The sequence below is a fragment of the Mobula birostris genome, chromosome 6 (genome assembly GCF_030028105.1).
Source record: "Mobula birostris isolate sMobBir1 chromosome 6, sMobBir1.hap1, whole genome shotgun sequence".
Taxonomy (NCBI): domain Eukaryota; kingdom Metazoa; phylum Chordata; class Chondrichthyes; order Myliobatiformes; family Myliobatidae; genus Mobula; species Mobula birostris.
The window spans coordinates 598,324-624,161 of NC_092375.1; the positions used below are offsets into that span (position 1 = coordinate 598,324).

General features: G+C 43.2%; 1 protein-coding gene across 8 annotated transcripts in view; it reads left to right on the forward strand.

Moving 5' to 3' along the window:
* pknox1.1 (pbx/knotted 1 homeobox 1.1) overlaps positions 1-25,838 on the forward strand; it is a 292,555-nt gene that overhangs the window by 26,145 nt on the left and 240,572 nt on the right. For all 8 annotated transcript variants that reach the window (XM_072259798.1, XM_072259800.1, XM_072259797.1 and 5 more), the window contains one exon: positions 9,587-9,691. In XM_072259798.1, coding sequence (XP_072115899.1) covers positions 9,641-9,691 — 51 coding nt within the window. In that variant the 5' untranslated portion in view covers positions 9,587-9,640. The remainder of the gene's footprint in view (positions 1-9,586; positions 9,692-25,838) is intronic.

Here is a 25,838-nt window from a genome sequence, read left to right on the forward strand (position 1 = left end):
TCCAAATGTTCAAAAATCCTGCCTCTCAGGATCTTCTCCATCAATTTACCAACCACTGAACTAAGACTCACTGGCCTATAATTTCCTGGGATAACCCTACTCCCTTTCTTGAATAAGGGAACTGCATACACAACCCTCCAATCCTCCAGAACCTCTTCCGTCCTCATTGATGATGCAAGGATCATTGCCAAAGGCTCAGGAATCTCCTCCCTTGCCTCCCATGGAAGCCTGGTGTACATCTAGTCCGGTCCTCATGACTTATCCAACTTGATGCTTTTGAAAAGCTCCAGCACATACTCTTTCTTAATATCTACATGCTCAAGCTTTTCAGTCCATTGTAAGTCATCCCTACAATCGCCAAGATCCTTATCTGTTGTGAATACTGAAGCAAAGTACTTATTAAGTACCTCTGCTATCTCCACTGGTTCCATACACACTTTTCCACTGTCACAGTTGATTGGTCCTATTCTCTCATGTCTTATCCTCTTGGTCTTTACATAATTGTAGAATGCCTGGGGGTTTTCCTTAATCCTGTCCACCAAGGCCTTCTCATGACTCCTTCTGGCTCTCCTAACTTCTTTCTTAAGCTCCTTCCTGCTAGCCTTGTCTACAAGAAGGGTCAGAGCTGTCTCTCTTTCCTGTGGAGACTGAGGTCCTTGAACATCTGTCGGACGATGCTGAGGATGTTCTACGAGTCTGTGGTGGCCGTGCTATCATGTTTGCTGTTGTGAGCTGGGGCAGCAGACACCAACAGAATCAACAACCTCATTTGTAAGGCCAGTGATGTTCTGGGGATGGAACTGGACTTTCTCACGGTAGTGTCTGAAAAGAGGATGCTGTCCAAGTTGCATGCCATCTTGGTCAATGTCTCCCATCCACTATATAATGTACTGGTTGGGCACAGGAGTACATTCAGCCAGAGACTCATTCCACCGAGATGCAACACTGAGCGTCATAGGAAGTCATTCCTGCCTGTGGCCATCAAACTTTACAACTCTTCCCTTGGAGGGTCAGACACCCTGAGCCAATAGGCTGGTCCTGGACTTATTTCCTGGTATTTACATATTACTATTTAATTATTTATGGTTTTATATTGCTTTATCTTTACTCTATTCTTGGTTGGTGCAACTGTAACGAAAACCAATTTCCCTCGGGATCAATAAAGTATGACTATGACTATCTCTATCATTACCTAGTTTTTTGAACCTTTTGTAAGCTATTCTTCTTGACTAGATTTACAACAGCCTTTGTACACCACGGTTCTTGTACCCTACCATCCCTTCCCTGACTCATTGGAACGTACCTGTGCAGAAATCCTCACAAATTTGAACATTTAAACATTCCCCTGAACATTTGCCACATTTCTGCCGTACATTTCCCCGAGAATATCTGCTCCCAATTTATACTTCCGAGTTCCTGGCTGATAGCCCGATATTTACCCTTACTCCAATTAAACACTTTCCTAACTTGTCTGTTCCTATTCCTCTCCAATGTTGTGGCAAAGGAGATAGAATTGTGATCACTATCTCCAAAATGCTCTCCCACTGAGAGATCTGACACCTGACCAGGTTCATTTCCCAATACCAGATCAAGTAGAGCGTTTCCTCTTGTAGGTGTATCTGCATATTGTGTCAGGAAACCTCCTGAACACACCAAACAAACTCTAACCCATCTAATCCCCTTGCTCCAGGGAGATGCCAATCAATATTGGGGAAATTAAAATCTCCCATTACAACAACCCTGTTATTATTCCACTCGAGCTAACACTCAAATGCAGGCAATGTCCTAGTGAAGCACTTCTGCACCTCGCCCTAACTGTTTGGCACCTTCTTCAAAGCCTCCTCATTTTTCTTGTAATGCGGTGACCAGAATGGTGTATAATACTCTAAATATGACCAACCAAAGTTTTGCATTTATACACAACACCTTGATGGTTGACTGGATATCGATGCCACACATGAGATTTACTGGAATGGCATGGGGACACGGAGCTTTAATTTTAATGAGTGATTGGACTAGGTGGGTTCTTCCTCCTAGAACAGAAAAGGACAAGGAAATGAGAAAGGTGTCTAAACTCTCAGCATTTTGATAAAATAAAAGAGAAGAAATTGTTTTATTTTATTCAGACACAGTACAGAACAGGCCTTCCGGCCCTTCATGCGGCACCATCCTGCAACCCCCAATTTAACCCTAGGCTAATACTTTATACTTTTATACTTTTTTTTTATACTTTATTGTCGCCAAACAATTGGTACTAGAACGTACAATCATCACAGCGATATTTGATTCTGCACTTCCCGCTCCCTGGAGTAAAAATTGATAGTAAATATTAAAAAATTTATATTATAAATCATAAATGGAAAACGGAAAGTAAGGTAGTGCAAAAAAAACCAAGAGGCAGGTCCGGATATTTGGAGGGTATGGCCCAGATCCGGCTCAGGATCCGTTCAGCAGTCTTATCACAGTTGGAAAGAAGCTGTTCACAAATCTGGCCGTACGAGTCTTCAAGCTCCTGAGCCTTCTCCCGGAGGGAAGAGGGACGAAAAGTGTGTTGGCTGGGTGGGTCGTGTCCTTGATTATCCTGGCAGCACTGCTCCGACAGCGTGCGGTGTAAAGTGAGTCCAAGGACGGAAGGTTGGTTTGTGTGATGTGCTGCGCCGTGTTCACGAGCTTCTTCCGGTCTTGGACAGGACAACTTCCATACCAGGTTGTGATGCACCCTAGAAGAATGCTTTCTACGGTGCATCTATAAAAATTAGTGAGGGTTTTAGGGGACAGGCCAAATTTGTTTAGTTTTCTCAGGAAGTAAAGGCGCTGGTGGGCCTTCCTGGCAGTGAACTCTGCTTGGTTGGACCAAGTCAGGTCATTGGTGATATTGACCCCGAGGAACTTAAAGCTTTTGACCTGTTCCACTTGCGCACCACCGATGTAAATTGGGTCGTGCGGTACGCTACTCCTGAAGTCAACAACCGATTCCTTCATCTTGCTGACGTTGAGGGATAGGTTATTGTCTTCGCACCATGCCACCAGGTTCTTAATTTCCTCTCTGTGCTCAAACTCATCATTACCCGAGATACGGCCTACAATTGTTGTGTCATCAGCAAACTTATATATTGAGTTTGATGGAAACTTGGCTACACAATCATGGGTGTACAGTGAGTACAGCAGAGGGCTGAGTACACAGCCTTGTGGGGCACCGGTGCTCAGAGTGATTGTAGAGGAGAGCTTGTCCCCTATTTTTACAGCCTGAGTCCTGTCTGTGAGAAAGTTGGATCCGGCTGCAGATCTGAGTGCTAAGGCCCAGGTTCCGGAGCTTAGGAATCAGTTTATTTGGAATGATGGTATTAAAGGCAGAGCTGTAGTCAATGAAAAGGAGCCTTACGTATGCGTCTTTATTCTCCAGGTGTTCTAAGGAGGAATGTAGGGCCAGAGAAATGGCATCTGTCGTTGACCTGTTGCTCCAGTAGGCAGATTGCAAAGCGTCGAGTTGACCGGTAGGCTCTGGTTGATGTGTGCCATAACCAATCACTCGAAGCACTTCATAGCAATTGATGTTAGAGCCACAGGTCGATAGTCATTCAGGCATGCCACCTTGCTCTTCTTCGGCACCAGGATTATCGTTGCCTTCTTAAAACACGAGGGGATCTTAGACTGAAGCAAGGAGCAGTTGAAGATGTCAGCAAACACTCCAGCTAGCTCGCTTGCACAGGCCCGGAGAACCCGTCTCGGGACGCCATCTGGGCCCGTCGCCTTCCTTGAATTTATCTTCAGGAAGGCCCTTTTAACGTCCTCCTCAGTGATGATGAATCTCGATGCCACCAGGTCCGGTTCATCCAGAGGGAGCGGGACGTTCCTGTTCTGTTCGAATCTTGTGTAGAATACGTTAAGTTCGTCAGGAAGAGAAGCGCCACAGTTATTGATATTCCCAGCCTTTTCTTTGCGCCAGTGATCTCATTTAGACCCTGCCATAGTCTACCAACATCCCTCTGGTTAGCCTGGGCTTCCAACTTGGCTTGATATTGCCTCTTGGTGCCCTTAATGGCTTTCCGGAGTTCACACCTGGATGCTGTGTAGCGACTGGTATCCCCGGACCTAAAAGCCGCAGCTCTAGCCTTCAAAAGGGACTTGACCTCATAATTCATCCAAGGTTTCCGGTTAGGGAATACCTGGATCGTCTTGCGAGACACACAGTCCTCTGTGCATTTCCAAATAAAGTCCGTGGCAGCTGAGGCATACTCATCGAGGTTAGCTGCCATGTCCTTGAATACTAACCAGTCCACCGATTCAAAGCAGTCACGGAGGACCTCATCCGTTTCCTCTGTCCAACACGACAGTACTTTTGACACCGTGACCTCCCGCTTCAGTTTCTGTTTGTAAGCCGGGAGGAGGAGTACGGCCTGATGGTCCGATTTTCCGAAGTGAATGTCGTGGGACAGAACGGTAGGCATCCTTGACTGCTGTGTAGCAGTGGTCAAGTATACTCGGGCCTCTAGTGGGGCAGGAGACATGTTGGTATAACTTTGGCAGCGCCTTTCTGAGGTTGGCCTGATTAAAGTCCCCAGCTGTAATGAGCAAAGCCTCCGGATACCTAGTCTCAAGTTAATAATGGGGCAGTTTACAATAACCTACTAAGTCCTCTTTGGACTGTGGGAGGAAACTGGAGTGTCTGGCACCAAACCACGTATTCCACGTAAATCATATAGAAATTCCTTACAGAGGATGCTGGAATTGAGCTCCTATCTCCAACGCCCCAAGCTGTAATAGCGCCACACTAACCACTACACTGCTGTGGTGCTCATTTCCAGTTCCGCTGATGAAAGAGTTGGTAAGCAGGGGCAGGAGCATGCATTTAAGATAGAGAGGAGACTACAGAATGTGTTTTTGTTTGTGTAGTTATGATCTGGAATGTACTCCTAGGAGAGTTGTGACTGTAAATCCAGCAATAACTTTCAAAAGGGAATAGAATAAATAAGAGAGAAGAAACATTTCTATAGTTATGGGGTAGAGCAGAGAAATATGATCAATTAGGAAACTCTTGCAGGATCATTGGTGCAAGATGACCTGAGTCATCTCTTTTTTTCCCACAGTATTATTCTGTGATAAAGGTATACTCTTAAAGCATTGGTAATTTCTGCCAACTTATTAGGAATCTGTCCAGGACACAATCAACAAGTTGCTGAAGGTCAGATCATTGATAATTTGAATATTTGTCATGTAAAGACTGCCAGTTGCAGCTGGAAGGACTCTCATGTATTCTTTATCTTTTCAGACAACACTACATATTCACAAGGTGACTTTTGCTAACAGCTCTTTGAACTCACGTTATTAATTGTAACTGTGTGCTAATTCTAAAAAACCATTGTGTCATCGGTACAGTTGAACTTCCCAGAATATGAAGCTTTAAGCATTAGGATTTTATCGGAGGCTACCAGTGTGATTTAAGCTTTTCTTGTGACCCACTTGAGATATTTCTTGGGTGACTTTCCAACAGTATGCATAAATGGAACTTGCTTGTGCGTTATTGACCTACCCTCTCTTAGTCATTCACGGTCCTGGTTAATGGAGGAGAGAGAAAGAGCAGTCTCAGAAAATATAGTTACAGTTCTTCATTCCCAAAGTTAGGGAAGTACCAGCAACCTGCAGTAATGCAAAGTCTTTACATTTTTAGTTATTCCCAACAATTTTAACAACATCTCCTCCACAATCTCAATCGGCACAGGTGCACCACAACGATGTGTGTTCAGCCCCCTGCTCCACACCTGTGACTGTGCACTGCTCCAATGCCATGCTTAAGTCTGCTGATGTCACCACTGTCATTGGCCAAATCAAAGGTGGGGATGGACTAGCATATGGGAGGGAGATTGAAAATTTGACTGAGTGGTGCCATAACAACAACCTCTTACTCAATTTACTCGATGTCAACAAGACCATGGAATTGATTATTGACTTCAGGAGGAGGAAACTAGAGCTCCATGAGCCAGTCTATTGGGGGATCAGAGGTGGAGAGGGTCAGCAACTTTAAATTCCTTGGTGTTATCATTTGAGAGGATCCTGGGCCCAGCATATAAGTGCAATTATAAAACCAAAAAAAATCATTAGATATAGAAGCAGAATTAGGCCATTTGGCTCATCAAGTCTGTTCCACCATTTCATCAAGGCTGATCCATTTTCCCTCTCAGCCCCAATTTCCTGCCTTCTCCCCATATTGCTTCATGCCCAGACTAATCAAGAATCTATCAACCTTTACCTTAAATATACCCAATGTCCTGGCCTCCACGAATCCCAGAATCATTTTCATGAATTTCCTTTGAACCCTTTCCAATGTCAGCACATTCTTTCTTAGATAAGGGCCAAAAACTGCTCACAATACTCTGTGAGGCCTCACCAAGTGCTTTTTAAAGCCTCAATATTACATCCTGCTTTTATGTTCTGGACCTCTAAAATGAATTCTAATATCGCATCTGCCTTCCTCACCACGGACTCAACCTGCAAATGAACCTTAAGGGAATCCTGCACAAGGACTCTCAAGTCCCTTTGCAGCTCAGATTTTTGTATTTTCTCTCCATTTAGAAAAATACCTATGCTTTTATGTCATCTACCAAATTGCATGACCATGTACTTCCCAACACTATATTCCATCTGCCACTTCTTTACCATTCCCCTCATCTGCCTAAGTCCTTCTGTAGCCTTTCTGCTTCCTCAAAACTATGTGCCCGCCACCTATCTTTGAATTTTGTCATCCATATGATTGACGTATAACGCAAAAAGAAGTGGTCCCAACATATACCCCTGTGTAACACCACCAGTCACCGGCAGTGATGTGAAGACAGCACGCCAGTGGCTCTACTTCCTTAGAAGTTTATGAAGATTTGGCATGACATCTATAACTTTGACAAACTTCTATAGATGTGTAGTGGAGAGTACATTGACTGGCTGAATCACAGCCTGGTATGGAAACACTAATGACCTTGAACAGAAAATCCTATAAAAAGTACTGGATATGGCCCAGTCCATCACAGATAAAGTCCTCCCCACCATTAAGCACATCTGCACAGACCATTGTTGCAGGAAAGTAGCATCCATCATCAGGGTTTCCCACCACCCAGCTCATGATGTCTTCTTGCTACTGCCATCAGCAAGAAGGTACAGGAGCCTCAGGACTCACACCACCAGGTTCAGGAACACTTATTACCTCTCAATCATCATGCTTGAATCTTCACTTGCCTCATCACAGAACTTGCCACACCTATGAACTCACTTTCAAGGACTCTTCATCTCATGTTCTCCATATGTATTGCTCATTTATTATCATTATTTTTCTTTTTTTGTATTGTAGAATTTGTTGTCTTTTGCCTGGTTGTCCACTCTGTTGGTGCGGTCTTTCATTGATTCTGTTATGTTACTGTATTTATATGTCCACAAGGAAATGAATCTCATGGTTGTATATGATGACATATATGTACTTTGATAATACATTTACTTTGAACTTTGAACTATCCCCAATCTGATCGCTGCATTATAGGAAGGATGTGAAGGCCGTGGAACAGGTGCAGAAGGGGATGCTGCCTGGATTAGAGGATGGATGCTCCATGGAGATTCTGTATAGGCTGGGGTTGTTTTCTCTGCAGTGGAAAAGGCTGAGGGGAGACCTGGTTGTAGTTTATAAGATTATGACAGGCATAGTAAACTGCCTTTCCCAGGGTTGAAATTTAGAGTCTGGTACAATAGGGAGATTCTTTGATAGTCACTTGGATGAATGTAAAATGGTTAGCTTGATTGTAGGCTGAAGGAGCCATACTGTGCCGTACTGTTCAATGTAAAACTAGAGGGTGCTTTGTTCACAGTCGTGTCAGGCTTCGAGAATTGCTGGGGCTGCTCTCATCAAGTCAGGAGTGTTGGATTACATAGCTGACTTGTGCCTGTAGATAATGGAAAGGTTCTGGAGGAATCACTCATTGCCGAATACTTATTTCTGTAGCCACAGTATTCATAAGGCTGCTCCAGTTGAGTTTCAGCTCACTGATGATCTTAGGCTGTGGATGTTCTCTTCCTGGAGATGGTCATTAGCTGGCATATTTATAGTGTGAATATTACTTGCCCATGCTTGGTTTGAGTCTTGCTTTCTGCAGGCATGCACTCCTTTATTTGCTGAGGAGTTGAATATGGGATTAAATGTTGTACAATTCTTGGTGAATATCCCCACTTCTGACCTCATGTTAGAAGGAAGGTCATTCACGAAGTAAATGATGATAGACAAAACCTTGAAGATGTTCAGACCAGGAGCTGCAGTAAATGACCCCCAACAACAGAATCATCTCCTTTTCTATGAAGTATTACTCTAAGATATGGAGTATTTTCTCAGTGATTCGTGATGTTTTATTATTGTTACATGTACCAAAGATATGGTGAAAACCTTGTCTTGCATCCTGTATAGAGATTAAATCAGTTCATGGTTCATTGAACTGGCATGAGGTAAAGCAATAACAATGCAGAATAAAGTGTAAAAGCTACTGAAGAAGTGCAGGCTGATAGATGATAAAATGCAAGACAATATCGAGGTAGATTGGGCGGCCAGGAGTCCACTTTGTTGTACAAGAGGTCTGTTTACTAGTCTGATAACAGTGAGACAGAAGCTGTTGTTAAGCCTGGTACTACGTGATTTCAGGCTTTTGTTTCTTCTGTCCAATGGAAGATGGGAGAAGAGGGAATTTCCAGGGGATATGGCTATTTTAATGAGGCAGTGAGAAATATAGACAGATAACCATTTATTTTGTCGTTCTAAGGCAGCTTGATGTCAAACTGTCAAATGTTGCCTTGGAGTCACCTCCTCAAAAAACTCAGCCAGGCTTGTGAGGCATTACTTCTGCTCATAAAGATCTTGGTCAAGGCAACAGCAATCTAATCTCTTGCCTCTCTGAATAACCTGGGTTACATCCCATCAGGCCCTCAGGACTTATTCGTCTCAATATTCTTCAAGGTCCCAACCAAACCTCTTTATCTCAAAATACCTTTGTATATTAGCATGTTCCACATTGTTCTTGCTGCCCTCCATGTCCTTTGTAACTATTGACACAAAGTAGTCATTTAAGCACTTGTCCATATCCTCTACTTCCTTTTTTCCTTTTTCCTTTAGTCCTATCCTCTTGCTCCTAATGTATGGAATACCTTGGGATTCTCTTTAATTCTACTTGCCACAGACTTTATATGACCCCTCTTGGCTCTCCTAATTCCATTCTTGAGTTCTTTTCTACCTTCTTTACAATGTCAAGGGCTCTTATTGATTTTTGCTTCCTAACCATACCTTTGCTTCATTTTCCTTAACTAGATTCACCAACTCTTTTGTAATTCAAGGTTCCCTTACCTTGCCATCCTTGTCTTTCCTTTGTGCGTACCTCTCTTGTACTCTATTCAGGAATGCATTCCTGAACATGTCTTTTTCCAGTATGTGGGAACTATCCTGAACTTTCCACATGAAGGATGACCATTCAATGAAGATTCACCATTATTTCTGGTCAATTGGATAAGAACATAATATTAATTGTCTCAAATCAATCCATCCTTAATTGTTTATATGCTCATGTTTTAGGGTCACTGACTTCCTCTTCATGATGCAAATGTGGGAACAGCTTTTCTTGAAACCATGATGGCAACACAGCCGATCCCTCTTGATTCCTATCAGGACGAACAGTCGGTAAGATTGTTTTGCAATAATTATTGAGCTCATGAGACAATATTAACTGACTGCACACAGGAATAATTTGGAAAGGCATCATAGAAATTGACCACATAGCAGGTGGTCTTTCATCCCATGGAGTTTCTGACAGCCAAAAGCAGAGCTCTGTATGTCACATACAGTAGTGCTAGAAAGTTTGTGAACCCTGTAGAATTTTCTCTATTTCTGCATAAAGATGACCTAAAATGTGATCAGATCGTCACACAAGTCCTAAAACCAGAGAAATTGAACCAAATTAAATAAATAACATAAACAACGTTATACTTATTAATTTATTTATTGAGAGAAATGATCCATTTATTTATTTATCCATGTATTTATTGGAAAAAGTATGTGAATCTCTGGGGTAATGCCTTCTACAAAAACTATTTGAAGTGAGGTGTTCCACTCAATGAGACGAGATTGGCGGTGTGGGTTGTAGAGGTCCCTGCCCTATAAAAAAAGACAAAGTCAGGTTTCTGACAGAGCCTGCTTTTCTCAAGAAAAATCTGTTTATGTGCACCATGCCTCAATCAAAACAACTTTCAGAGGACCTTAGAAGAAGAATTGTAGACATGCATGAAGCTGGAAAAGGCTGTAAAAGCTTTTCTAAAGATCTGAGTGTTCATCAGTCCACAGTAAGAGAAATTGTTTACAACTGGAGGAAACTCAGTACTGTTGCTACTCTCCCTGGGAGTGGGCATCATACATAGATCATATCAAGATCTATGATCGTGCATAGATCATGACATGCAATGCTGAAGGAGATGAAAAAGAACCCAAGGGTATCAGCAAAAGACCTGCAGAAATCTTTAGAACTTGCTAAAGTCTCTGTTTATGTGTCCACTATAAGGAAAACACTGAACAAGAATGGTGTTCACGGAAGGACACCACAGGGGAAACTACTGCTTACAAAAAAAACATTGCTGCACATCTCAGGTTTGCAAAAGACCATCTGGGTGTGCAGCAATGTTTTGGGACAATGTTCTGTGGACAGATGATACAAAAGTTGAACTTTTTAGCAGGTATGCACATTGCTATGCTTGGTGGAAAAAGGGCACTACACACCAACACCAAAACCTCATCCCAAATGTGAAGCAGAGTGGAAGGAGCATCATGGTTTGGGGCTGCTTTACTGCCTCAGGGCCTGGGCAGCTTGCAATTGTTGAGGGAACAATTAATTCAAAATTGTATTAAGACATTTTACAGGAGAATGTCAGGGTAGCAGTCCATCACCTGAAGCTTAATAGAAGTTGGATAATGCAACAAGACAATGATCCGAAAGACAAGAGTAAATCACATTGGTACCAACCACATAGGAAGGAAAAGAGAGAAGGTCCTGAAAACAGACTACAGGGAGTTAGGAAAGAAGCTGAGAAGCAAGACCACAAGGGTAGTAATCTCGGAATTACTGCCTGTGCCACGTGACAGTGAGTATAGGGATAGAGTGAGGTGAGGGATAAATGCATGGCTGAGGGATTGAGGCAGGGAGCAGGAATTCAGATTTCTGGATCGTTGGGACCGCTTCTGGGGCAGGTGTGACCTGTACAAAAAAGGATGGGTTGCACTTGAATCTGAGGGGGACCAATATCCTGGCAGGAAGGTTTGCTAAGGCTATTGTGAGAGTTTGAACTAGAATTGTTCGGGGGTGGGAACCGAACTGAAGAGATGGAGGAAGGTGCAGATGGCTCACAAATAGAAAAAGTTTGTAGGGAGTGTGAGAGGGAGGATTGGCAGGTCATAGAGAAAGGATGCGCTCAGACTGATGGTTTGAGATGTGTCTCCTTTAATGCAAGGAGTACCATGAACAAAGCGAATGAGCTTAGAGCGTGGATCGGTGCTTGGAGCTATGATATTGTGGCCATTACAGAGACTTGAATGGCTCAAGGGCAGAAATGGTTACTTAGAGTGCCAGGCTTTAGATGTTTCAGAAAGGACAGGGAGGGAGGCAAAAGAGGTGGGTGCATGGCACTGCTGATCAGAGATAGTGTCACGGCTGCAGAAAAGGGGGAAGTCATGGAGGGATTGTCTACTGAATCTCTGTGGGTGGAAGTTTGAAACAGGAAGGGGTCAACAACTCTAATAGGTGTTTTTTATAGACCACCCAAGAGTAACAGGGTTTAATAATAACAGGGTTGTCATGATGGGAGATTTTAATTTCCCCAAAATTGATTGGCATCTCCCTAGAGCAAGGGGTTTAGATGGGGTGAAATTTGTTAGGTGTGTTCAGGAAGGTTTCCTGACATAATATGTAGATAAGCCTACAAGAGGAGAGGCTGTACTTGATCTTGGGAAATGAACCTGGTTAGGTGTCAGGTCTCTCAGTGGGAGAACATTTTGGAGATAGTGACCACAATGCTATCTCCTTTACCCTTGGCAAATGTTCAGGGGATATTTGCATGGCATCCTGCATAAGTATGTTCCAATAAGACAGGGAAAGGATGGTAGGGTACAGGAACCATGGTGTAAAAAGGCTGTTGAAAATCTAGTCAAGAAGAAAAGAAGAGCTTACGAAAGGTTCAAAAAACTAGGTAATGATAGACATCTAGAAGGTTATAAGGCTAGCAGGAAGGAGCTTAAGAATGAAATTTGGAGAGCCAGAAGGGTCCATGAGAAGTCCTTGGCGAGCAGGATTAAGGAAAACCCCAAGGCATTGTACAAGTATGTGACAAGCAAGAGGGTAAGACGTGAGAGAATAGTACCAATCAAGTGTGACAGTGGAAAAGTGTGTGTGGAACTGGTGATACATAATGAATACTTTGCTTCAGTATTCACTATAGAAAAGGGCCTAGGCAATTGTAGGGATGACTTACATCAGACTGAAAAGCTTGAGCATATAGACATTAAGAAAGAGGAGTTGCTGGTGCTTTTGGAAAGCATCAAGTTGGATAAGTCACCGAGACTGGACGAGACATACCCCAGGCTACTGTGGGAGACGAGGAAGGAGATTGCTGAGCCTCTGCCAATGATCTTTGCATCATCAATAGGGATGGGAGAGGTTCCAGAGGATTGGATGGTTACAGATGTTGTTCCCTTATTCAAGAAAGGGAGTAGGGATAGCCCGGGAAATATAGACCAGTGAGTCTTACTTCAGTGCTTGGTGAGTTGATGGAGGAGATCCTGAGAGCAGGATTTATGAACATTTGGAGAGGCATAATATGATTAGGAGTAGACAGCATGGCTTTGTCAAAGGCTGGTCGTGCCTTACGAGCCTGACTGAATTTTTTGAGGATGTGACTAAACACATTGATGAAGGTAGAGCAGTAGTTGTAGTGTATATGGATTTCAGCAAGGCATTTGATAAGGTACCCCATGCAAGGCTTATTGAGAAAGTAAGGAGGCATGGGATCCAAGTGAAGCTTGCTTTGTGGATCCAGAACTGGCTTGTTCACAGAAGGCAAAGAGTGGTTGTAGACGGTCATGTTCTGCATGGAGGCCAGTGACCAGTGGTGTGCCTCAGGGATCTGTTCTGAGGCCCCTTCTCTTCGTGATTTTTATAAATGACCTGGATGAGGAAGTGGAGGGATGGGTTAGTAAGTTTGCTGATGACACAAAGGTTGGGGGTGTTGTGGATAGTCTGGAGGGCTGTCAGAGGTTACAGTGGGACATCGATAGGATGCAAAACTGGGCTGAGAAGTGGCAGATGGAGTTCAACCCAGGTAAGTGTGAGGTAGGTCAAATATGATGGCAGAATATAGTATTAATGGTAAGACTCTTGGCAATGTGGAGGATCAGAGGGATCTTGGGGTCCGAGTCCATAGGACACTCAAAGCTGCTGCGCAGGTTGACTCTGTGGTTAAGAAGGCTTACGATGTATTGGCCCTTTTCAACCGTGGGTTTGAGTTCAAGAGCCGAGAGGTAATGTTACAGCTATGTTGGACCCTGGTCTGACCCCGCTTGGAGTACTCTGCTCCTTTCTGGTCACCTTACTACAGGATGTGGAAACTATAGAAAGGGTGCAGAGGAGATTTACAAGGATGTTCCCTGGATTGGGGAGCATGCCTTATGAGAATAGGTTGAGTGAACTTGGCCTTTTCTCCTTGGAGTGGTGGAGGGTAAGAGGTGACCTGATAGAGGTATATCAGATGATGAGAGGCATTGATTGTGTGGATAGTCAGAGACTTTTTCCCAGGCCCAAAATGGCTAACACGAAAGGGCATAGTTTTAAGGTGCTTAGAAGTAGGTACAGAGGAGATGTCAGGAGTAAGTTTTTTTACGCAGAGAGTGCTGAGTGTGTGGAATGGGCTGCCAGCGACGGTGGTGGAGGCGGTTACGATTGGGTCTTTTAGGAGACTCCTGGACAGGTATATGGACTCAGAAAAAATAAAGGGCTATGGGTAACCCTAGATACTTTCTCAGGTAAGGACATGTTCGGCACAGCTTTGTGGGCCAAAGGGCCTGTATTGTGCTGTACGTTTCTATGTTTCTAAATTGACAACAGAATACTTCAAAAAGAGGAAAATTCGTGTTTTGGAATGGCTGAATCAAAGCCCTGACTTAATCCTATAGAAATGTTGTGAAAGGACCTAAAGCAAGCAATTCATGCAAGGAAGCCCACCAACATCCTTGAGTTGAAGCAGTTTTGTAAGAAGGAATGGCACAAAATTCCTCCAAGCCGATGTGCAGGACCGATCAACAGTTACCAAAACGTCTGGTTGCAGTTATTTCTGTACAAGGGGGTCACACCAGGTACTGAATGCAAAGGGTCATATACCTTTTTCCAACAAATCCATGTATTATTTGCTGATTTTTCTCAAGAAATAACAAGAATAATGTTTTTGTGTTATTTATTTAATAGGTTTCTCTTTATCTAGTTTTAGGACTTGCGTGAAGATCTAATCACATATTAGGTCATATTTATGCAGAAATAGAGAAAATTCTACAGGGTTCACAAACTTTCTAGCACCACTGTACTTGTTGAGTGAGGGTTTTTTCAGGCTCCTGTAACCTCCTTCCTGAAGGTAGTAATGCAAAGAGGGCCTGTTCTTAATGGTGAGGATCTTTAATTATGGATGCTGACCTCTTGAGGCATCGCCACTTGAAGATGTCATCAACGATGGGGAGAGTTGGAGCTGGATTAGTCTACAACACTCTGCAGCCTCTTGTGATCCTGTACATTAGAGGATACATGGGAGACCTGGGAGACAACAGACGATCCTGAATCTTTCATGTCAATAGAATCTCCTGTCTGTTACCCCAGCAACTCAATCCACCGGAGTTCCCCCATGACTCCTGCAGAAGCTGGCTGTAATTCTCACTGCTCCACCTGTGCAATGATAATGAGAGAGAATTTAACACAACCTCTCCTTAGCCTCTGCCTCTCCTTACCGAAGCCTTTTGTGCTAGAGTCTCAGCTCCACACTCTAATTATGGCCACACCACTTTACACTAACTTGTATTTTTTGTTTCTGTTAATTATCAATTAACAATTTCAAAACTTGCCTCTTATTGCAAAGGGACAGAGTTCGAAAACTTACCCTTTTACTGAACTGGGGTATCGGCTCCTGCTAACTGGCAAGGAGGCTGCATGTGACATGGATGCACAGGTGCAATGAGAGGGTTATCTGCACCCTCATAACATTGTACAAGTAGCACTTGCAAGAAAAAATCCTTTCTGTAAAATTATACAAGAAAAAATACAGTTAGAGCAAAACAAAGTCCACTTTAATGGCATAGTGTTGCTAAACTATAGTGATTAGGGTGCCAAATGGTTGAAGGAAAGAACGTTGTGATGTGGAACTTAAAGCTTTTGCACTTCCTGCCAGATGAGAGCTGTGTTGTCTGGGTGGCGGGGATCTTTGATGATGGATGTTACCACATACGGCTAGGGTTAGGGTTACTGATGCTGGCTACATTGTCAACCATTCAGTAATATTCTTGGCATTTTGTACCCCTATTTTAAATGGGGTTCTTCTTGAGTTTGTAAAACTCCTATTTTCTGTTTTATATGGAAGCTATTTCTGAGGCATGTAGACATTACTGTCGAAGTATGTTCTTTCCAAAAATGTTTTCAGAGAAACAGGAAGCTACGAGAAGCTGTGAAACATTTGTGCCATTTTAAAGTAGCATTGCAAAGTTGTTTATGTTTACTACCTAATGATCATTGCAAGTGTGAAAAAAGGCATGAGTGATGGTTTAATATGTGTATTTTTAGAAACAGCTCTTTTTGATATGTCAGTAGTTTCTCAATTTTCTGAGTAATTGTTTACAGTAATTAAAATTCTTGAAGTAGAATAAAATCTCTGATAATATAAATATTTTACTGCTTCAACTGCAAGTAAAGAATAAGAAATTAATTAGAATCGTGTTTGCTTTTGAAATCTAATCTCCAGCAACTTTGTATTAATATACATTGCTGTGCAAAACTCTTAGGAACACATGGCTTTAATGCCTAAGACTTTTACGCAGTACTGTGTCTGTCAACGTGGAGTGGAGAGCAAGTTTGTAAATCTGGCAGGAGCAAAGGATGCTGGGAATGGCAAGGGTGGGGTGCTGCAGGACGGGTATGGAAGAGCTGGCAGAAAGGGAGTGCCAGGGGCAGGGGGCGGGAGGCACAGGTGCAGACATACCCGGCCCTGAGATACCAGGCAAGGTCATTTGAATCCAAACAATTGGTGTATTGATCATTACAGAATGTCTCTCTGGTGTTTACCACTCCCTCCCCTCTCCCTTCCCTTTTTCCCAACCATGATTCCCCTCTCCCTGCTCCCTTCCCACTCTCAGTCCACAATAGAGACACATGTCAGAATCAGGTTTATCATCACTCACAGATGTCATGAAATTTGTTTTTTTATTACAGTTGTGCAATACATAAAATTCCTACAGTTCTGTACAAATGTCTTAAGCACCCGAAATATATATGTGCCTAAGGCTTTTGCACAATACTGTAGGTAGACTATATGTGCAGCTAAAACAAAAAATGCTGGAAATCCTCCGTAGGTCAGAGCTAACGTAGTTCTGATAAAGAGTATTCAACTTGAAATGTTGCCTCCTTTTCTCTTTCCTGCTGAACATTTCCAACATTTCCTGAATTTTTTTTTGGATTTCCAGCATTTTCAGGCAGAAATGAGAATCAATGACAAGAGCTTGTCAATTTCCATCAGCTTTATCATCTGTCTGGAATGTACTCCATCCTCCATATGATTGCTGGGAAACGAACATTTAGTTATTTAGAGATACAGCGTGAAATAGACCACAATCCCCCACAACCCTGATCCTAACCTAATAACAGGACAATTTACAAGAACCATTTAACCTATCAGGTACGTTTTTGGGCTGTTGGAGGAAAGTGGATCACCTGGAGAGAACCCACCCATTCCACGGGGAGGAGGTACAAGAATATGCTGGGATTGAACTCCGAGGTCCAACATCCCCAGCTGTAACCGCATCCTGTTGCACTGTGCACTATCAATATTCACTGGGCAGATGTACTATGCACATTATGCTTTGTTTAGAGTTTGGATGGAACTACTTTCTTTCTTTAACAGTCCAAGATTAGGGAGAATTGAAGTAGTATAAATGGGGGATGGTATCATGTTAAAAGGCCAGTTGGCCCAAATGCTCTCTGCCAGCGTACCCATCTGAATCTGACTGTGTAGGGATGCATCTGGATCTCTGCAACAAGTATTAACAAGATGAGGGTATTAGATGTCTTGGAACTCATAAGGATTAATAAATCAATCCACCTTATGAATGCCCTTCATGATGTTATAAACCTCCATTTCAAGTAAAACAGCCCCATCCTATGCAATATCTTCTTCAAGCCCTCCATTTCTGGCAGCATCCTTGTGAATCTTTTCTGCACCTTCTCTGGTTTAATCACATAATTTCTATGGAATGCCAAGCAGAGCTACACATCATATTCTAGGTGCAATCTCACATCTAGTACAACTGTGACATGACATCTGTACTCTTGTACTCAGTATCCTATCTGAAGAAAATACACCTTCTTCATCACCTTGTCTACCTGTGCTGCCACTTTTACAGAACTATTTATCCGTATGCCTAGGTCTCTTTGTTTTGCAACACTCCCCAGGGCACACTATTCCTGCTTACCTTCCAAAAATATATCACTTCACACTTATTCAATTTAAATTCCATCTGCCATTCCCTTTCTCACTTTCCCAGTAGATCCTGTTGTAACCTTAGACAATCTTCTTCATTGTCCAGCACACCACCAATTTGGTGTCATCCGCTAATTTACTAGTCAAGTCACCATCTATGCTTCGTCCACCAGAACAAGTGGGATCTCCCAGAGGCCACCCATTTTAATTCCCATTCCCATTCCAATATGTCCATCCATGGCCTCCTCCACTGTCGTGATAAGGCCACACTTAGGTTGGAAGATTGACCTCCAACCACCACAACCATCTTCCTTTGTGTCAGGTATGAATCCAACCAGCAGAGGGCTCTCCCCTAATTCCCATTGACTCTATTTTAGCTAAGGCAGCTTGATGCCATACTTGGTCAAATGCTGCCTTGATGTTGCGGGCTATCACTCTCACTTCACTCTGGTATCTAGCTCTTTGGTCCATGTTTGGACCACGGAGGTGGTGAGGTCAGGAGGTGACTGGCCTAGATGGAACCCAAACTGAGCATCCGTAAGCAAGTTATTGCCGAGTAGGTGCTGCATGATAGCATTGTTGACCCCTTCCATTACTTTGCTGATGATCAAGATTAGGCTGATTGGGCAATAATTGACTGGTTGGACTTGTCCTGCTTCTTGTGTACAAGACATACCTGGGCAATTTTCCACATTGCCGTGTAGATGCCATATTGTAGCTGTACTGGAACAGCTTGGGTAGTGGCGCGGCAAGTTCTGGAGCACAAGTCTTCAGGACTATTGCAAGGATTTTGTCTGGGCCCATTGCATTCACAGCATCCAGTGCTTTCAGTTGTTTCTTGATATCACGTGGAGTGAATCGGATTGGCTTCATACTGACATGTGGGATGACACCTGTCACACGACTTTCAAGGAATTATGGATCTGTATTTCCAGATCCCTCTGTTCTATTGCACTCTAGTATCCTACCTCAGTAGAAAAAGCCTGCTGGCATTTACCCTATCTATACCCCTCCTAATTTTGTATACCTCTATCAAATCTCCCCTCATTCTTCAATACTATAGAAATTGAAGTCCTAATTTAACCTTTCCCTATAACTCAAGATTGGTTAGACACAGCCTACCATGCTCAAAGCAAATGTTGACTATCCCTAGTCAAACTAATTTTGCAGGGGATGGGAACTGGAGTGATAGTTCTGATGATGAGATAGTTGGTTTACAGACAAAGACAGTGTGTAGTGAGGCTTCTACAAGGAGATGCTGATGACAGGGCAAAACTGGAGTTGCAGTGTAAAGACAGAAAAAATCGAAAAGGATGAATACAGGACTGAAGGTGTTCCATTTGAATGCACGCATTATACAGAATAGGTAGATGAACTTGTAGCACCGTTAGAAATTGGCATGTATGATGCAGGCATCACTGACTCCTGGCTGAAAGAAGATTATAGCTGGGAGCTTAACGTCCAAGGATACACAGTATATCGAAAGGACAGGCAGGTAGGCAGAGGGGGTGGTGTTGCACTGTTGGTAAAAAATGAAATCGTCCTTAGAAGGAGGTAATATAGGGTCGGAAGGTGGCGAATCAGTTGGGTAGAACTAAGGAACTGCAAAGATAAAAAGACCCTGATGGGAGTTATATACAGACTCCCAAGCAGAATTACAGCGGGAGAAAGAAAATGCATGCCAAAACGGCACTGTTACGATAGTCATGGGGGATTTTAATATGCAGATAGATTGGGAAAATCAGGTTGGTTCTTGATCCCACGAGAGGGAATTCCTAGGATGCCTAGGAGACGGCTTTTTAGAGCAGCTTGTGGTCGAGCCCACTAGGGGACCAGCTATTCTGGATTGGGTGTTATGTAATGAACCAGTATTGATTACAGAGCTTAAAGAAAAAGAATCCTTGGGGAAGTGGTCATAACATGCTCAAATTCATCCTTAAATTTGAGAAGGAGAAGCTAAAGTCAGATGTATCGGTATTACAGTGGAATAAAAGGAATTACAGAGGCATGAGAGAGGAGTTGACCAGAATTGATTAGAAAACAACACTGGCAGGAATGATGTCAGAGCAACAATGCCTGGAATTTCTGGAAGCAATTCGGAAAGCACAGGATATATACATCCCAAGGAGGAAGATCATAAGATACAGGAGCAAAATTAGGCCATTTGGCCCGTTGAGTCTGCTCTACTATTCAATCATGGCTGATCCTTTTTTCCCCTCCCCGGCCTTCTCCCCATAATCTTTGATGCCGTGTCCAATCAAGAACCTTTCAAGCTCTGCCTTAAATACACCCAACGACCTGGCCTTCACAGCTGCCTGTGGTAATAAATTCCACAAATTCACCACCCTCTAGCTAAGGAAATATCTCAACATCTCTGTTTTAAATGGACACCCCTCTATCCTGAGGCTGTGCCTTCTTGTCCAAGTCCCCCACCATAGGAAACATCCTTTCCACATCTACTCTGTCTAGGCCTTTCAACATTTGAAAGGTTTCAATGAGATTCCGCCCCATCCCCGTCTTAAATTCCAGCGGATACAGACCCAGAGCCATCAAATGTTTGTCATATGGTAACTTTTTCATTCTTCTCTGAACCCCCTCCAATGCCAGCACATATTTTCTTAAATGACTGTTCACAATACTCAAGGTAAAGCCTCACCAGTGCCTTATAAAGCCTCAGCATCACATCCCTGCTCTTGAAATGAATGCTAACATTACATTTACTTCTTCACCACTGACTACCTGCAAGTTAACTTTCAGGGCGTTCTGCGCAAGGACTCCCAAGTTCCTTAGCATCTCAGGTTTTGGATTTTCTCCCCATTTAGAACATAGTCTGCACATTTATTTCTACTACCAAAGTACATGACCATGCATTTTCCAACATTGTATTTCATTTGCCACTCTCTTGCTCATTCTCCTAATCTGTCTAAGTCCTTCTACAGCCTAACTGTTTCCTCAACACTACCTCTCCCTCCACCAATCTTGTATTACCTGCAAACTTGGCAACAAAGCTATCTATTCCATCATCTGAATCATTCATATAGAATAGTACAGCACAGTACAGGCCCTTCGGCCCACAATGTTGTGCCGACCCTCAAACCCTGCCTCCCATATAAGCCCCCACTTTAAATTCCTCCATATACCTGTCTAGTAGCCTCTTAAACTTCACTAGTGTATCTGCCTCCACCACTGACTCAGGCAGTGCATTCCACGCACCAACCACTCTCTGAGTAAAAAACCTTCCTATAATATCCCCCTTGAACTTCCCACCCCTTACCTTAAAGCCATGTCCTCTTGTACTCTTGTATTGAGCAGTGGTGCCCTGGGGAAGAGGCGCTGGCTATCCACTCTATCTATTTCTCTTATTATCTTGTACACCTCTATCATGTCTCCTCTCATCCTCCTTCTCTCCAAAGAGTAAAGCCCTAGCTCCCTTAATCTCTGATCATAATGCATACTCTCTAAAACAGGCAGCATCCTGGTCAATCTCCTCTGTACCCTTTCCAATGCTTCCACATCCTTCCTATAGTGAGGTGATCAGAACTGGACACAGAACTCCAAGTGTGGCCTAACCAGAGTTTTATAGAGCTGCATCATTGCATCGCGACTCTTAAACTCTATCCCTCAACTTATGACAACTAACACCCCATAAGCTTTCTTAACTACCCTATCCACCTGTGAAGCAACTTTCAGGGATCTGTGGACATGTACCCCGAGATCCCTCTGCTCCTCCACACAACCAAGTATCCTGCCATTTACTTTCTACTCTTCCTTGGAGTTTGTCCTTCCAAAGTGTACCACCTCACACTTCTCTGGGTTGAACTCCATCTGCCACTTCTCAGCCCACTTCTGCATCCTATCGATGTCTCTCTGCAATCTTTGACAATCCTCTACACTATCTACAACACCACCAACCTTTGTGTCGTCTGCAAACTTGCCAACCCACCCTTCTACCCCCACATCCAGGTCGTTAATAAAAATCATGAAAAGTAGAGGTCCCAGAACAGATCCTTGTGGGACACCACTAGTCACAATCCTCCAATCTGAATGTACTCCGTCCACCACCACCCTCTTGCCTTCTGCAGGCAAACCAATTCTGAATCCACCTGGCCAAACTTCCCTGGATCCCATGCCTTCTAACTTTCTGAATAAGCCTACCGTGTGGAACCTTGTCAAATGCCTTACTAAAATCCATATAGATCACATCCACTGCACTACCCTCATCTATATGCCTGGTCACCTCCTCAAAGAACTCTATCAGGCTTGTTAGACACGATCTGCCCTTCACAAAGCCATGCTGACTGTCCCTGATCAGACCATGATTCTCTAAATGCCTATAGATCCTATCTCTAAGAATCTTTTCCAACAGCTTTCCCACCACAGACGTAAGACTCACTGGTCTATAATTACCCGGACTATCCCTACGTCCTTTTTTGAACAAGGGGACAACATTCGCCTCCCTCCAATCCTCCGGTACCATTCCCATGGACAACGAGGACATAAAGATCCTAGCCAGAGGCTCAGCAATCTCTTCTCTCGCCTCGTGGAGCAGCCTGGGGAATATTCCGTCAGGCCCCGGGGACTTATCTGTCCTAATGTATTTTAACAACTCCAACACCTCCTCTCCCTTAATATCAGCATAAGAAGCAGCAGTCCCAACACCGACCCCTGCAGAACACCACTAGTTACTGGCAGCCAGCCAGAAAAGGATCCTTTTACTCCCACTTGTTGTCTCCTACCAATCAGCCAATGCTTTAACCGTGCCAGTAACTTTTCTGTAATACCATGGGCTCTTAACTTGGTAAGCAACCTTATGTGTGGCACCCTGTCAATAACCTTCTAAAAGTCCAAATATACAACATTCACTGCATCCCCTTTATCTATCCGACTTGTAATCTCCTCAAGGAATTCCAACAGGTTCGTTAGGCAAAATGTTCCCTTAAGGAAACCATACTGATTTGTCCTATCTTGCCCTGTGTCACCAAGTACTCCATGACCTCATCCTTAGCAATTGATTCCAACATCTTCTCAACCACTGAAGTCAGGCTAACTGGTCTATAAATTCCTTTCTGCTGCCTACCTCCTTTCTTGAAGAGTGAAGTGACATTTGTAATTTTCTAGTCCTCTGGCACTATTCCAGACTCCAATGCTTTTTGAAAGATCATTACTAATGCCTCCACAATCTCTACCACTACCTTTTTCAGAACCCTTGGGTGTAATTCATCTGACCTGGGTCACTTATGTACCCTTAGGTCTTTCAGCTTTTGGAGCATGTTCTCTCTTGTAATAGTAACTGCATTCACTTCTCTTCTCTCACACCCTTCAACATCTGGCACACTGCTCGTGTCTTCTACAGTGAAGACTGATGCAAAATACTCATTTAGTTCATCTGCCTTTCCCTGTACGCAGTTATTATTTTTCTGGCCTAATTTTCAAGTGGTCCTATATCTACTCTCACCTCTCTTTTATTTTTAACATACTTGAAAAAGTTTTTATTATCCAATTTGATATTGTTTGCTAGCTTGTTTTCATATTTTATCTTTTCCCTCCTAATGATTCTTTTAGTTGATCCCTGTAGGTTTTTAAAGCTTCCCAATCCTAAGTCACCCACTCATTTTTGCTTTGTTATATGCCCTCTCTTTTGTTTTTACATTAACTTTGACTTCCCTAGACAGCCATGGTTGTACTATTTTGCCATTTGAGTATTTGGGTGTGTGCTTAGCCTACTGCTCTACTCTCTCTATACTCATGATTGTGTGGCTAGGCATAGCTCAAATATCATCTGTAAATTTGCTGAAGATACAACCGTTGTTGGTAATATCTCAGAATGAGATGAGAGGCCCTATAGGAGCAAGTTACGCCAACTAGTGGAGTAGTGTTGCAACAACAATCTTCCACTCAACGTCAGTAAGACGGAAGAGCTGATTGTGAACTTCAGGAAGGGTAAGACGAAGGAACACATACCAATCCTCATAGAGGGATCAGAAGTGGAGAGAGTGAGCAGTTTCAAGTTCCTGGGTGTCGAGATCTCTGAGGATCTAACCTGATCCCAACACATTGATGCAGTTATAAAGAAGGCAAGACAGCGACTATACTTCATTGGGACTTTGAAGAGATTTGGTATGCCAACAAATACACTCAAAATCTTTTATAGATGTACCGTGGAGAGCATCCTGACAGGCTGCATCATTGTCTGGTTTGGAGGGGGGGTGTGGAGGAGCTGGCACAGGACCGAAAGTAGCTGCTAAATTTAGTCAGCTCCATCCTGATTACTAGCCTACAAAGTACCCAGGACGTCTTCAAGGAGCGGTGTCTCAGAAAGGCAGCATCCATTATTAAGGACCTCCAGCACCCAGGGCATGCCCTTTTCTCACTGTTACCATCAGGTAGGAGGTACAGAAGCCTGAAGACACACACTCAGTGATTCAGGAACAGCTTCTTCCCCTCTGCCATTCGATTCCTAAATGGACATTGAACCCGTGAACACTACCTCACTTTTTTAATGTATATTATTTCAGGTCTTTTTGCATGATTTTTAATCTTTCTCTCTCTCTCTCTCTCTCTCTCTCTCTCTCTCTCTCTCTCTCTCTCTCTCTCTCTCTCTCTATATATATATATACACACACTATAATTTATTTATTTATTTATTTATCTCTCTTCTCCCCCCCCCCTTCTATATTATGTATTGCATTGAACTGCTGCTGCTAAGTTAACAAATTTCACGACACATGCTGGTGATAATAAACCTGATTCTGATTCTTTGTTTTTGGAATACACATGTCCTGCACCTTCCTCATTTTTCCCAGAAACTCACACTATTGCTGCTCTGCTGACATCCCTGCCAGCAACTCCTTCCAATTTACTTTGGCCAACTCCTCTCTCATACCACTGTCATTTCCCTTACTCCACTGAAATACTGAATTAGACTTTACTTTCTCCCTCTCAGATTTCAAGTTGAACTCAATCATATTGTGATCACTGCCACTGAAGTGTTCTTTTACCTTTAGCTCCCTAATGACCTCCAGTTCATTGCATAACACCCTATCCAGTATAGCTGATCCCCTAGTAGACTCAATGGCAAACTGCTCTAAAAAGCCATCTCTTAGGCATTCAACAAACTCACTCTTTTGAGATCCATTTCCAACCTGTTTTTCCCAATCAACCTACAAGTTGAAATCTCCCATGACTATCATAACATTGCCCTGTTGAAATGCCTTTCCTACTTCTTATTATAATCTGTGGTCCACATCCCAGCCACTGTTCGGAGGCCTGTATGTAACTGCCATCAGGGTCCTTTTACCCTTGCCGTTTCTTAACTCGACCTACAAGGATTCAACATCTTCTGATCCTATATCACATCTTCCTACTGATTTGATGCCATTCTTTATCAAAAGAGCCATGCCACCCCCTCTGCCCACTTTCCTATCCCTCCGTTACAATGTGTAACCTTGGACATTCAGCTCCCAACTTATAACTATTCTTCAGCTATGATTCAGTGATAGCCACAACATCATACCTGACAATCTGTAATTCTGCAACAAGCTCATCCACCTTATTTTTTATACTCCGTGCATTGAGATATAACACTTGGAGTCCTGTATTTGCTACCCTTTTTGATTCTGCATCCCTAACGCACTGATACTCACCTTGTTGGATACTCACCTGACTGCCCTTCCTGACAGTCTGACTGCACAATATCTTTGCTTTTTTACCATCCATCCTATCCTTAGTCCTTTCACTCCGGTTCCCAATCTTCCTGCCAAATTAGTTTAAACCCTCCCCAACAGCTCTAACAAACCTGCCTGGGAGAATATCGGTTCCCCTCGGGTTCAGATGCAACCCATCACTTTTGAACAGGTCATACCTCCCCGAGAAGAGATCCTAATGATCCAAGAACCTGAAGCCCTAAACCCTGCACCAGCTTTTCAGCCACACATTTACCTGTCAAATCATCCTGTTTCTACCCTCACTGGTGCATAGCACAGGCAGCAATCCAGAAATTACTACCTGGAAGGCCCTGATTCTCAGCTTTCGACCTAGCTCTCTAAGTTCTCATTTCAAGACCT